At 39.8% G+C, this 12510-nt stretch overlaps 1 protein-coding gene across 4 annotated transcripts in view; it reads left to right on the top strand.

Moving 5' to 3' along the window:
- CRTC1 (CREB regulated transcription coactivator 1) overlaps window positions 1-12510 on the top strand; it is a 49555-nt gene that overhangs the window by 19687 nt on the left and 17358 nt on the right. For 3 of the 4 annotated variants that reach the window (XM_037383548.1, XM_037383547.1, XM_037383545.1), the window contains exons 2-9: window positions 668-784; window positions 3766-3813; window positions 6805-6942; window positions 8992-9053; window positions 9947-10041; window positions 11368-11453; window positions 11861-11904; window positions 12225-12445. In XM_037383548.1, the coding sequence (XP_037239445.1) occupies window positions 668-784; window positions 3766-3813; window positions 6805-6942; window positions 8992-9053; window positions 9947-10041; window positions 11368-11453; window positions 11861-11904; window positions 12225-12445 (811 nt within the window). The remainder of the gene's footprint in view (window positions 1-667; window positions 785-3765; window positions 3814-6804; window positions 6943-8991; window positions 9054-9946; window positions 10042-11367; window positions 11454-11860; window positions 11905-12224; window positions 12446-12510) is intronic. The other variant, XM_037383546.1, reaches the window with a different exon arrangement.

Here is a 12510-nt window from a genome sequence, read left to right as displayed (position 1 = left end):
CTGTAACGTTTATTTTCCTGTATACCTGTTCAGTAAGGAATTCTTCACTGTGGGTTTTTTTTTTTGTTGGGTTTTCTTTGAAAACCTGTGTCTCCACACTTTCTAGTCTAGAGAGCTTTTCCTGATGCAAGAAACCAAAGCAGTTATCTAATGGTGCAAAGCTACAACGTACTGTAACATCTCTGTTACCTGGGCTGCTAAAAGGTTGAATGTTTCTTTAAACAGTATCCTCAAACTAAATCAAGATGACTTTCTTATTTCTATATCACACACGTAAACAGCTGGCTAATTCTGATATTAGTGTCATGATCAGACTGACACAGGTTTTTTACATCCTGGTTTTCAGAATAGCAGCTGGTGGAAGAACGGTGTGGTTTCGCATGGTGGTTATTTGTTGGAAATTAAATACGATCGCTGACTGTGGAGTTGATTTTTCTTCCATCACTTTACACTATCACACAAGACCCAGCGTGGCAGTTTGCCAACCGTGCTTTGTGGAGAAGATCGACGTTCACTCACAGCAGTTGAATTTGTGCTGTTTGTAGATAGTATCCATTCTTGGTGATAACGGACATGGTGTCAAGTTGAGTCAGTTAAAACAGTTGAAAAATAAATGACTTGCCATAAGTGACTTTACCCTTATGCTTTCCTACTCCTTTTCTTTTAGTTACAGCTGCAGAAAACCCAATATTTGCAACTGGGACAGAGTCGTGGCCAGTACTATGGTGGGTCACTGCCAAATGTGAATCAGATTGGAAACAGTGCCATGGATCTCCCCTTTCAGGTGAGTTTAATAGGGTATTTCTTTCTTTTTGTTGATTAATGCCGTGCCTGGGTACTACTTTTTCCTCACAGGTCACCATGAACTAGCTGCTGGTTCAGAACATAGCACCACGGCCTCAGCAGCTCACCCTGTTTGCAAAATTTTTGCTCTTTTGGAGTGGAGTATAGTTGCGTATAGGATGTGTGGCTATTTTTGTATTGTATATATCCAGTGGTAGATATTAGTTCTCCTGTCCCTGGTCATGATGCATTTGTATCAAGAATACACGGAGGCGATGCAATTTCTTTTTGTCAGTGAATATTCATCGTGATTGGGGTTGTTATTTTTTGTTCAGTACCAAATTCATAATGAAATCTTCTGCAAAGATACTGTAGATTCAAAGCAAAAGTGGAAGCAGATAATGCAAGGTGATGTGGAAAGCGCTGGGAGATGGGGGTGTGGAAGAAGGTTCCCCATAGCGTGTTCCAGGGGAGTGATGTGTGGATTTCAGGAGAGGAGAAGGAGGAATGCGGTACAAACTGATATCAGAATAGTTGTTTTTCGTTGGGCTGGCTGAAAAGTAAATGTAGGGATGTACTGGCCTTTTTTTCTTCTTTTTTTTCTTTTTTTTTCTTCTTTTTTTCCTTCTTTTTTTTTCCTTCTTTTTTTTCCTTCTTTTTTTCCCTTCTTTTTTTTCCTTCTCTTATTTTTCCTTCTCTTATTTTTCCTTCTTTTTTTTCCCTTCTTTTTTTTCCCTTCTTTTTTTTCCCTTCTTTTTTTTCCCTTCTTTTTTTTCCCTTCTTTTTTTTCCCTTCTTTTTTTTCCCTTCTTTTTTTTCCCTTCTTTTTTTTCCCTTCTTTTTTTTCCCTTCTTTTTTTCCCTTCTTTTTTTCCCTTCTTTTTTTTCCCTTCCTTTTTTTCCCTTCCTTTTTTTCCCTTCTTTTTTTTCCCTTCTTTTTTTTCCCTTCTTTTTTTCCCTTCTTTTTTTCCCTTCTTTTTTTCCCTTCTTTTTTTCCCTTCTTTTTTTCCCTTCTTTTTTTCCCTTCTTTTTTTCCCTTCTTTTTTTCCCTTCTTTTTTTCCCTTCTTTTTTTCCCTTCTTTTTTTCCCTTCTTTTTTTTCCCTTCTTTTTTTTCCCTTCTTTTCTTTCCCTTCTTTTCTTTCCCTTCTTTTCTTTCCCTTCTTTTCTTTCCCTTCTTTTCTTTCCCTTCTTTTCTTTCCCTTCTTTTCTTTCCCTTCTTTTCTTTCCCTTCTTTTCTTTCCCTTCTTTTCTTTCCCTTCTTTTCTTTCCCTTCTTTTCTTTCCCTTCTTTTCTTTCCCTTCTTTTCTTTCCCTTCTTTTTTTTCCCTTCTTTTTTTTCCCTTCTTTTTTTCCCTTCTTTTCTTTCCCTTCTTTTCTTTCCCTTCTTTTCTTTCCCTTTTTCTTTCCCTTCTTTTTTCCCTTCTTTTTTCCCTTCTTTTTTTTTCCCTTCTTTTTTTTTCCCTTCTTTTTTTTCCCTTCTTTTTTTTTCCCCTTCTTTTTTTTCCCCTTCTTTTTTTTCCCCTTCTTTTTTTTCCCTTCTTTTTTTTCCCTTCTTTTTTTTCCCTTCTTTTTTTTACCTTATTTTTTTTTCCCTTCTTTTTTTTTCCCTTCTTTTTTTTTCCCTTCTTTTTTTTTCCCTTCTTTTTTTTCCCTTCTTTTTTTTTCCCTTCTTTTTTTTCCCTTCTTTTTTTTTCCCCTTCTTTTTTTTCCCCTTCTTTTTTTTTTCCCCTTCTTTTTTTTTTCCCCTTCTTTTTTTTTTCCCCCTTCTTTTTTTTTTTACCCTTCTTTTTTTTTTTCCCCTATTTTTTTTTTCCCCTTATTTTTTTTTTCCCCTTCTTTTTTTTTTCCCCTTCTTTTTTTTTTCCCCTTCTTTTTTTTTTCCCCTTCTTTTTTTTTTTCCCCTTCTTTTTTTTTTTCCCCTTCTTTTTTTTTTTCCCCTTCTTTTTTTTTTTCCCCTTCTTTTTTTTTTTCCCCTTCTTTTTTTTTTTCCCCTTCTTTTTTTTTTTCCCCTTCTTTTTTTTTTTTCCCCTTCTTTTTTTTTTTTTCTTCCTGCTGTTGTGACTCCAGAGGTGAGGCACTATAAACAGAAAATCAGTGTTTTGTGTGAAAGCTTTGCTGTTAGTAAGCATGTTTGGACAGAAGATGTATAGTGGATAGGATTACATGATGGATACTTTGGGGCTTCTGATTTCTGTAGTTAGTTGATTTAGGGGTTTTAAAATAATTAAAATTTCTGAATTAGTTTTTTTGAGCAGTAACTTTTACGCTTTTATCTCGCAAGGATGGGTTAAGAATTAAATTTTGCAGTTTGTGGTTTTCTGATGAAAGCTGGCTTTAATAAATATGGAGAAACTACTGTTGATGTCCTCTGACTAGGCCTTTTGAAATACACGTAGACAGCTGAATTTGTGGAGGTTAAAAGCTTGAATCTTGTGCAAGAGGAGAGGCAAATGTCTATTTTAATCTGGTTGCCGTAAGGGAACACAGTAGAGAGGTTTGTAATGTTAGTATTATTCCACAAGCATCTGGTCTCTTCAAGATTTTCTCTTCTTTTTAAGGAGGTTCATGGTTACTGTTCTTTTAAAGCAATAGTATTCAGTATTTTGGAGCTTGATGGCCATTACTGATGGTTATTACATAGACTGTTTTAGTCCTGAAACTAATAGAGTGCTTGAAAGTGAATATTCAAAAATTTATGAATGGTTGGAGGAAGATTGTCCTTAAACTCCACCTTTCTATATATTGTTTTTCACACACACTCTCAGAAATCCAAAACTGTTACAGATAACAAATGGTGACAAGCAACAAAATAAACCCATGTATTTGTGTCAGTGATGAATGCTTTCCAGGTTTTTCACTTTTAAGCTAAAATACGATGAAATTGCCAAAAGATATTTGTATGATGTGCCCGTCAGGTAAAGCCTGTCTGGTTGTCTCTGGTGAGAGCGTTAGTGTCTGAGAATCTTGGTTCTTTGCATTTACAGCACAACGGAGCTCTGGCAGAAGCCTTTGGAGCAGTTCCTGTCTCTTTGGTAAACAAGTATTTAGGTTTGTGCAAATACGTATTTAGGACTGGTGTACTGTTTGCCCAGGTAGATACGTATTTTAGCACATGTTACACTTTTTCTGGTATGCGCAGTATTTATTTGATTCACCGTCCCAGCTCCAAAGGAGTTATGGTCTGTCACATAAATACAGGTTTTGCCATGCATCCCGGTTTGGAACATGCATAATAATTCCTATACAGACTTCCTGGACTTGCTGTGATCTGCCATGTGATTATTTATGATTTATGGGGGATTAATTTGATGCAGACGGTGGTTTATTTGGCACTGTCTTGGCCTGTGATTAAAGCCATCTCTGAGCATGTGCACTTAGCCTGCATGTTGAACTCCATCGGGAAAGGCAGAATGATTACCCAAATGCTGCTTGTCACCAGGAGGCACTGAAATGTAGACTGTCAGTAGGTACTGCTCCTCTCTTTCCCCCTCACCCGCCTTGCTCGGTTTTATTTCTTAATGTCTTGATAAATCTTAAAGGGACACTGGTTCTTTAGAGCACTGAGCTTTTTCCTTCCTGTCTGTATTTAGCTGCCCCCCCCCACCCCCCTTTTTTTTTTTTAATGTTTTGTGGAGTTTTGGTTCTGATCTCAGATCCCTGAATGTTTTTCAGGGAAGCAAAACAGTTCAAGTTCTTAATTTTCCAAATAAAATTGATGCTTGGATCTGTTTGGGTGGTTTGGGGTTTTTTTTGTGGTTTTTGTTGTTGTTGTTGTGGGGTTTTTTGTGGTTTTTTTTTTATCACAGTTGTTTATTATAGTTAAATATCATGTGCCCTGCAGCGATGGGGTTTCTAATGAAGGCGTGTTGCCTGGTGTTTGGTCCAGAGTAAGTTTCCTTGGATAGTTGCTGTGAGAGAAGCCAGACCTGTTGGAGGTGATACCTTTTTTCTCAAGTGTTTGTATTTTCTGATTTCCCTAAGCAAGTTAGGGATTCACTTGGGGTCTTTGTTCCTGGAAAGCCAGAAAACAGCATTGCCCAAAAATTCCTTGCTCTATAAATTGTGGCCTTGTGATGGGGCATGGTCCATGTTTACTTGTACCACTGTTGCACTCAAATCAGATTTTTGTTGTGTTTTTAATGCAGAAGTTGTGCCTGAAAAAGGGAAGACTTTTTAAAAATTACTATTTTTGAGTTCAACTTTTTTGTCTGTATACTCATATGCATTGGTTCCTTTTCAATTCCAGGTGAGGTCTGCATTCTGTATGCTTCAGGCTGGCTTCTCCTTTTTTAGAAACGTTGTGGTTGAGACCACTGGCATAGGAAATTGCTTTTCCTGTTGACTGTCCAGGCACGCATATATTTGCAAATTTTGCTGCCTTTTGGGGTAGATCTGATGTAACAGCAGTACGAGGAAGAGTTTGAGACCTTTTGTTGTTGTTTTGGAAGTATGAATATTCCTGGTTCTGTAAACAAATAGATTGCTAGTGTTTGCAGCAGAGATGAAACCAATGTGTTTTAATGTAAATTATTTAAAATTGAAATGCTGTGACTTGAGGTTTCTAAGGCTTCGTACAAGAAAGTTATGCTTGCTAAGGAACTGAAGCAAAACACCACGATCTTAATAGCCGAGAGTACAGTAAAAAGTCACTGTGCTCTCTCTAGTCCCATGTTGACTTAAGCAATACTCTGCTGCATATAAAGTGTTGGCCCTGAAATGAGAAAATAAACACCACGGCCAGTTTGTATCCATTTATATTAACACAGGTTATGTGTGCATAGAGGGAGAGGAGTCTAATTGCTTAAATAGAAAAGAGTTTAAAATAGTAGAAAGATTCTTAAAAAAGTTACTGCAAACAGAACATTTATAAAACTTCTTAGAAATAATAATTTAAACAGCCAAAGCCAGATACTTTAATCTTTTTTTTCCTTCTTTTTTTTTCTTTTTTTTTTTTTCTTTTTTTTTTTTTTTTTTTAATATGGAAGCCAGATGGTTTCATGGCTTGGCAGACAGGACAGTGCATTTGCCACGTGCAGCACCTGAATGGAGGAGGAAATTTTGGATTTGCAAACAGATGGTGTTGAGGGACTCAGTAAAGCTGTTCACATTGGCAAGGAGTGGAAGACTGTGTAGCTTTTTTTTCCCCAGAGACCCATATATTGCTGTTGAAGTATGAGTAGAGGTTGACCATTCAGTACTTCCTTTTTCCCCCCCGCAGGTATATGCTGGGAAAGGCTTTTGAAAATGTAGAAGTTTTCCAGTTTAGCCTGGGAACTCATCATCCCCGTCCTTTCTCTGCCATCCTTATTCTCTGAAATCACTTGCTGACAAGTAAAAACTCTCAAGTTATTGGTGCCAATAAGATTCAAGGTGGAATCAACGCACCTAGGTTCACTGCGCAACCTAAATGAAATGAAAATCACTTAAATATCGGATACTGAAACTTTTTCTAGACAGAGGAGGAAGGAAACTGCTTTTCTTTTTCTTTTAATTCTATCAGTGTCCCCTGTTAAATAATGATGTTGAAAGGAGGGGTGAAAGGAAGTTTTGAGAGAACATGGCATATTCTGGTGAATGTTAGGCTCACCGTGCATCTTCTTCCTGCATCTCCTGCCCTTGTAGTTTAAGCTCTGGTTGCCAGCATGTTCCTTCTGGATGCATGCTGCATGTTACACCAAGGGAATGTAAACAGCAGTTGTCAGTAGGCTCCCTGGCACACTCGCTTGTGGTATTTTAGAGACACAAAGGTTGGAGAGCAGTGCTGATTTATGAGAGGGCAGGTCTAGCATGGTCTGCCTCCGCTTGTCTCTAATCTCTGCCTGGAAGAGATAGCCTCGGTAATTGCTTTCCATGGCTATAGTAAAAATGTTGCTGGGGAAAAAATTTACATAGTTACACTTGTCCATGGCTTTTTTGAGTTTCATTCCTTGGAATAATACAGCCTTGCATACAATATGAATAGGTTCTGGGCAGACTGCTTGCATAGGTATTTTTCTGCTTATAACTTCATGTGTGTCTCTCAGACTCCTTTTCAGTCATCGGGGTTGGACACAAGCAGGACAACTCGGCATCATGGTCTGGTGGACAGAGTGTATCGTGACAGAAATCGTCTTGGCTCCCCGCATCGACGCCCTCTCTCTGTGGATAAACATGGAAGACAAATATCCTTTGGTTCATGAGCTGGCAGTAAACACCTATCTTTCCAACAATATCACAGTTTTCAGTTTTTATAGTTCCCTTCTTCCTCCCCTCCTCACCTGTCAGCAGAGTTGCTTCCCATCTCAGTTAATGTCATCTGCTTTTTCTGAACTGTGATCTAGTCTATAAATACCTACTGTTCTGTAAAGTAAGCATTTACCTTTCTCAGTTTCCTCAGCTCTAATTGGGGATAATGATACACGTGAGGCTGAGAGGGATTGAGATCCTTTGATTGATTGGTGACAGCGAACACGGCTTCGCTAAGGGCAAATCCTGCCTGACAAATTTGGTGGCCTTTTATAACAGGGTTACGGTGTTGGTGGATGAGGGAAGAGCAACTGATGTCATCTACCTGGACTTGTGCAAAGCATTTGATACTGTCCTGCACGACATCCTTGTCTCTAAATCGGAGAGACATGGATTTGATGGAGGGACCACTTGGTGGGTAAGGAATTGGCTGGATGGTTGCACTCAAAGAGTTGTGGTCAACAGCTCGATGTCCAAGTGGAGACCAGTAACGAGTGGCGTTCTTCAGGGGTCCGTGTTGGGGCCAGCGCTGTTAAACATTTTCGTTGGTGATACGGACAGGAGGATCGAGTGTACCCTCAGCAAGTTTACCGATCACACCAGGCTGTGCGGTGTGGTCGACACGCTGGAGGGAAGGGACGTGATGCCATCCAGGGGGACCATCACAGTGTGAGAGATGGGCCCGTCTGAACCTCGTGAAGTTCAATAAGGCCAAGTGTAAGGTCCTGCATGTAGGTCAGGGCAATCCCAAGCACAGATACAGGCTGGGCGGAGAATGGGTTGAGAGCAGCTCTGAGGAGAAATACTGGGGTGTGTTGGTGGATGAGAAGCTCAACATCATCCAGCAATGTGCATTTGCAGCCCAGAAAGCGAACTGGATCCTGGGCTGCATCAAAAGCAGCGTGGCCAGCAGGTTGGGGGAGGTGAGTTCTCCCTCTCTGCTCCACTTGTGAGACCCCACCTGCAGTACTGCCTCCAGCTCTGGGGCCCCCCATGTAAGAAGGATGTGGAGCTGTCGGAGCAAGTCCAGAGGAGGCCATTAAGATGATCAAGGGGGCTGGAGCCCCTCTCCAGGCTGAGAGAGTTGGGGTGGTTCAGCCTGGAGAAGAGAAGGCTCCGGGGAGACCTTATAGCAGCCTGCCAGTACCCAAAGGGGGGCTACAGGAAAGCTGAAGAGGGATTTTTACAAAGGCACATAGGGACAGGACAAGGGGGAATGGCTTTAAGCTGAAAGTGGCGAGATTTAGATCAGGTATAAGGAAGAAATTGTTCCCCGTGAGGGCGGTGAGGCGGTGGGACAGGCTGCCCAGAGCAGCTGTGGGTGCCCCATCTCTGGCAGGGCTCAAGGCCAGGCTGGATGGGGCTCGGGGCAGCCTGGGCTGGGGGGAGGGGTCCGTGCCCATGGCAGGGGGCTGGAACTGAATGATCTTTAAAATCCCTTCCAACCCAGACTATTCCATGATTCTATGAAAAGGCAGGGCAGTCTTGGTGAAACTGAGTTTCTTTTCAGAACTGAGTAAATCCAAACCAGAATAATTCTTTGCAGTTCATTGTGTGTTTTCTTACAAGTTGATTCATCGGTTTAGTATTTGCCAAGTGCTGTTTCTTCTTGCCGTTTGTGAGAGTGAATTAGGTTATTATTTCTGGCTGGCTTAAAATCTGCCACAATTGGATGGCTTGATGGAGCTAAAGGGAATGTATGTGTGGGAGAGTGGAAGGATGATGGCTTTTCAGGGAAGAGTTAGATGCTCAGAAAGGGAAAAGAAGGATTGTTGTCCTGTTGCTCAAACATTACAACAATCCCGATAATACTTTGAGTGTCCTTTTAAAGTCAGTGTGTTCCCTGTAGGGAATCCGCTTGCCTTTCTCTTGTGAGCTTAGTGGTTCTGACGGGGCAATTTGAATTATTCCTTGGGAAAAGAATTCAAATAAGCCTCCTACTTAAATGAGAAAGCAATGTTCTTCCCCTTAACTGATGGAATCACGTGGACAGCTGTCCGTATGGCACTGTGTATCTGTCACCTCCCTCAGACACAAGCTGGAGAAGGTTAGTGGCACAGTTGTGTGCATGTGTCTTAGTATTTGAACTGCATTCTCCGATACAGGCTGTTATTGTTCCTCACAGGAGTTGGCCATCCGAGTTGCCATGCCTTCCTGAATTTCGAAATTGGGTTTTTTTCTTCTATTATGCTTATTCTTTTAGATGACCTGCTTTTAAAATTAAGATGTCAGCTCATGTGATCTGTGTGAAGGTAAATCTTGCCAGATGGTCGAAGACATACCCCCAAAATCATTGAGTGGTAAATTGGTATTTTTGATAAATTGACTTGGATATTTCTCATGGCACAGAAACTGGGTTAGTCTGCCCTCACGAGCGTTCCAGTGGAAAGGAACAGAGTTGCCTGTTACTGCCCCTCGAGCTCCTGACACTGGAGGTTCTGGCTCGCCTAGGTGGTGGCCTGCGTTCCCGAGCGAAGGACTGTTCGTCATGAGAGATGTGTTGACCGTGGAGGTTCCCGTCTCCACGTGCATCCTGAACCAGTCATTTTCCCTCCCTACGAAACAGGGATGCTTGCTTTTCAAAGACTAGTGTAACCAAAGTATGTATAAGCAGCTTTCAAATTAAAAATTGCATTATTTGATCATGCATAATCTTAACAAAGCATATCAAATTATTTTCTAACAACGGCAACCAATTTATCCTGTATTCCTCTCAATCCCATTATTGAAACAATTGCTCTTCAAACTTGAACTAATTTGTTCTGTGAATTGATTGTTTCACAAGGAAAGTTGTGTCTGGTGTATGCCATATATAGATTTTGGTTTTTTTAATGCAGAGTATTCAGGTTTTATTGAGTTGGTTACATTTGTCTGGGGTTAAGCATTCTTTTATTTACAGAAACTGACAGTAATTTATTTTTTTTTTTGCCTTCCTTTCAGGACAAATTCGGATTCTGCCTTGCACCAGAGTACTATGACTCCAGCTCAACAAGAATCCTTTTCAGGAGGGTCACAGGATATGCAGCAGAAGAGAGGTAAACAGAGAAAACCAGTAAAAATATTTGTAACTATCAAAGCATTGTACTTCAGATTACCTGCACATGTACTGGTGTTAATCTCTTTCTATAAATACACATGTACATAACACTTCCTAAATTCAGTTACACGGGAATTGAAACAAAGGACCCCATTTACTCTTCTGGGTACTGAAATCCAGAAAAGACTACAGAAATCTAAGACAGAACATTTTCCTGAACCCTGTTTTCTGTTATTCTCAGACCTATGGGGAAAAGTAATCTGGGCTTGTGGGACTCTGGCGGTTAGACTTGCTCTCAGCAGTACTAGAGGTTTGTGATAACTTCTAGACAAATGTAGAGCTCACAGGCATTTCATAGTTGGTGAAACAATATCGTGAGGTGGCAAGGCTTCATCTAGGTTTTATTTATGGCATTGAGGCCACCAGTGGATATACCCTCTTGGCTGCAATGCTTACAAACGGGTCTCTCCAGTAACATTTCCAGTTACAAGCTGGAGCAGCGCAGCCCTGTGGCACTAACAATTCGGCTGGCCTCTGCTCCGGCTGTCTGTTCCAGAAATACCTTAAAAGCTCTTAAATCTGTGTGGAGAAATTTAATCGTTCAATAAGCACCCAGAGACAGGTGAACGCACAAGTTGGATGCATGTACCCTGTACTGCAGCTCTTCCGTATACTTCTACAACAGCAAAATATTAAACAATGATCAACTTAAGCAGTATTACATAAATACAGATTTATGGTTGTTGTTGAGAAAGGCTTCTGTTAGATCTGACTGGGCTTCCTTTTGATGTTTCTTCGTCACCTTGATGTTAGCATGATGACACTGTTGTTTGCTTTGAACAGACATACTTGGAATATGGAGAAATAACAGCTTTAGAGCATTTCTCTTCCCAGGGGAGATGGTCTGGATTTTTCCCCGCTGGAATTGTCCTTTTGGCCACCTGTTAGATATACCAGGTGTATATATATCACTTGTGCAAAATTCAAAATATAGGAAAAACTAGGTCCCAAGATACACTTTTCTATGTAGATCTGAGCAGACTATATTGGAGGCCAAATTTTTTTTCAGTATTATTTGTTTTTTGTTTTTTTTTTTAAGCCGATAATGCCTCCTTGCTAATAAATACAATTTTGGTCTCTGGTCTTTGATTTTTTTTTTTATTTTTTTTTTTAATTTTGATCTCGTAACAGTAGAATGCCACTGTTTCATATTCATTGATATTAGATTACTTAAGAGTTTTCAAATGGTTAGATTTCAAATCTGAAAATTTCTTACTGAGACACTTAATATTATATTATGATTCCTTTTGTTCTCATTTCTTAGTTTTATTACTGACTGTCCCTGGAATGGAGGAAACCACCTCTGAGGCAGACAAAACCCTCTCTAAGCAAGGATGGGACACTAAAAAGGTAGGGATCTCCCATTTCAAAGTGTAAAGATTTTATTTTCTGAAAGTATTAAGTAAATTAATGCTCTGAATATTGTCAACCAAAACAAACTACTTGCAGAGATTAGATTAAATGCTGTATTGGAAACAAACCACTCAATGTTAATTAGATCAGAAAGGCACTTTATATGTATGTATGCATGCACATGTTTGATTATATCAGGAGAAACTTGAATTTGAGCCTTGTTGGGCCAATAAAGCAAAAAAGGTGACAGATGTCTTCTAAGAGCTTCACAGAGCTCTTGTGTAGAGGAATAGCTCTTCTGTAGAAACATGTTAAATTGAGTAAAACTTATTAATTGAAGTATATCCTAAGCATTAATCTCTAGCAGTATCTTTGCTTTTAAAAACATCTTCCTTCTATTTTAGACTGGGTCATCAAGACCTAAATCATGTGAAGTTCCAGGAATCAAGTAAGTTTTAGCAATTTATTTTAAAGAGTATTGAGGTCTTTAAGAGAGAATGTTTTGTATTGAATGTCCTCTTGCTTGTGAGGTTTCTGAAAAGTTCTTCGATGGTGTAACACTGCAATAGATACTGACAAGCCAAGCCAGAACCTCTATAAGTGACCCACTGGCTATTACATCTCTTATTAGTTTATCCGAAATACAATATATAGTTCTGTATATGGCAACTTCCTTTTTAAAAAACAATCTTATAAAAATCTGTCCAGACTGAAATATAAATTGAGGTATGTCTTTTTTTTTTGTTTTATTGTCTCTCCCTTATTTAGCATCTTTCCATCAGCTGACCAGGAAAACACTACAACACTGATTCCTGCTACGCATAACACGGGTGGCTCCCTGCCAGACCTGACAAACATCCATTTCCCCTCCCCTCTTCCAACACCGTTAGATCCTGAGGAATCCACATTCCCAGCCCTGAGTAGCTCCAATAGTACTGGAAATCTTGCTGCCAATCTGACTCACTTGGGCATCAGCACTGCCAATCAGGGTAAGATCATAACACTCAGGTGTTTTTGCAGATTGTCCGTAATATGTCACTTGTCTTAAATTATG

The sequence above is a fragment of the Falco rusticolus genome, chromosome 4 (assembly GCF_015220075.1).
Source record: "Falco rusticolus isolate bFalRus1 chromosome 4, bFalRus1.pri, whole genome shotgun sequence".
Classification (NCBI taxonomy): Eukaryota; Metazoa; Chordata; class Aves; order Falconiformes; family Falconidae; genus Falco; species Falco rusticolus.
This window is presented reverse-complemented; position numbering and strand designations above follow the sequence as displayed.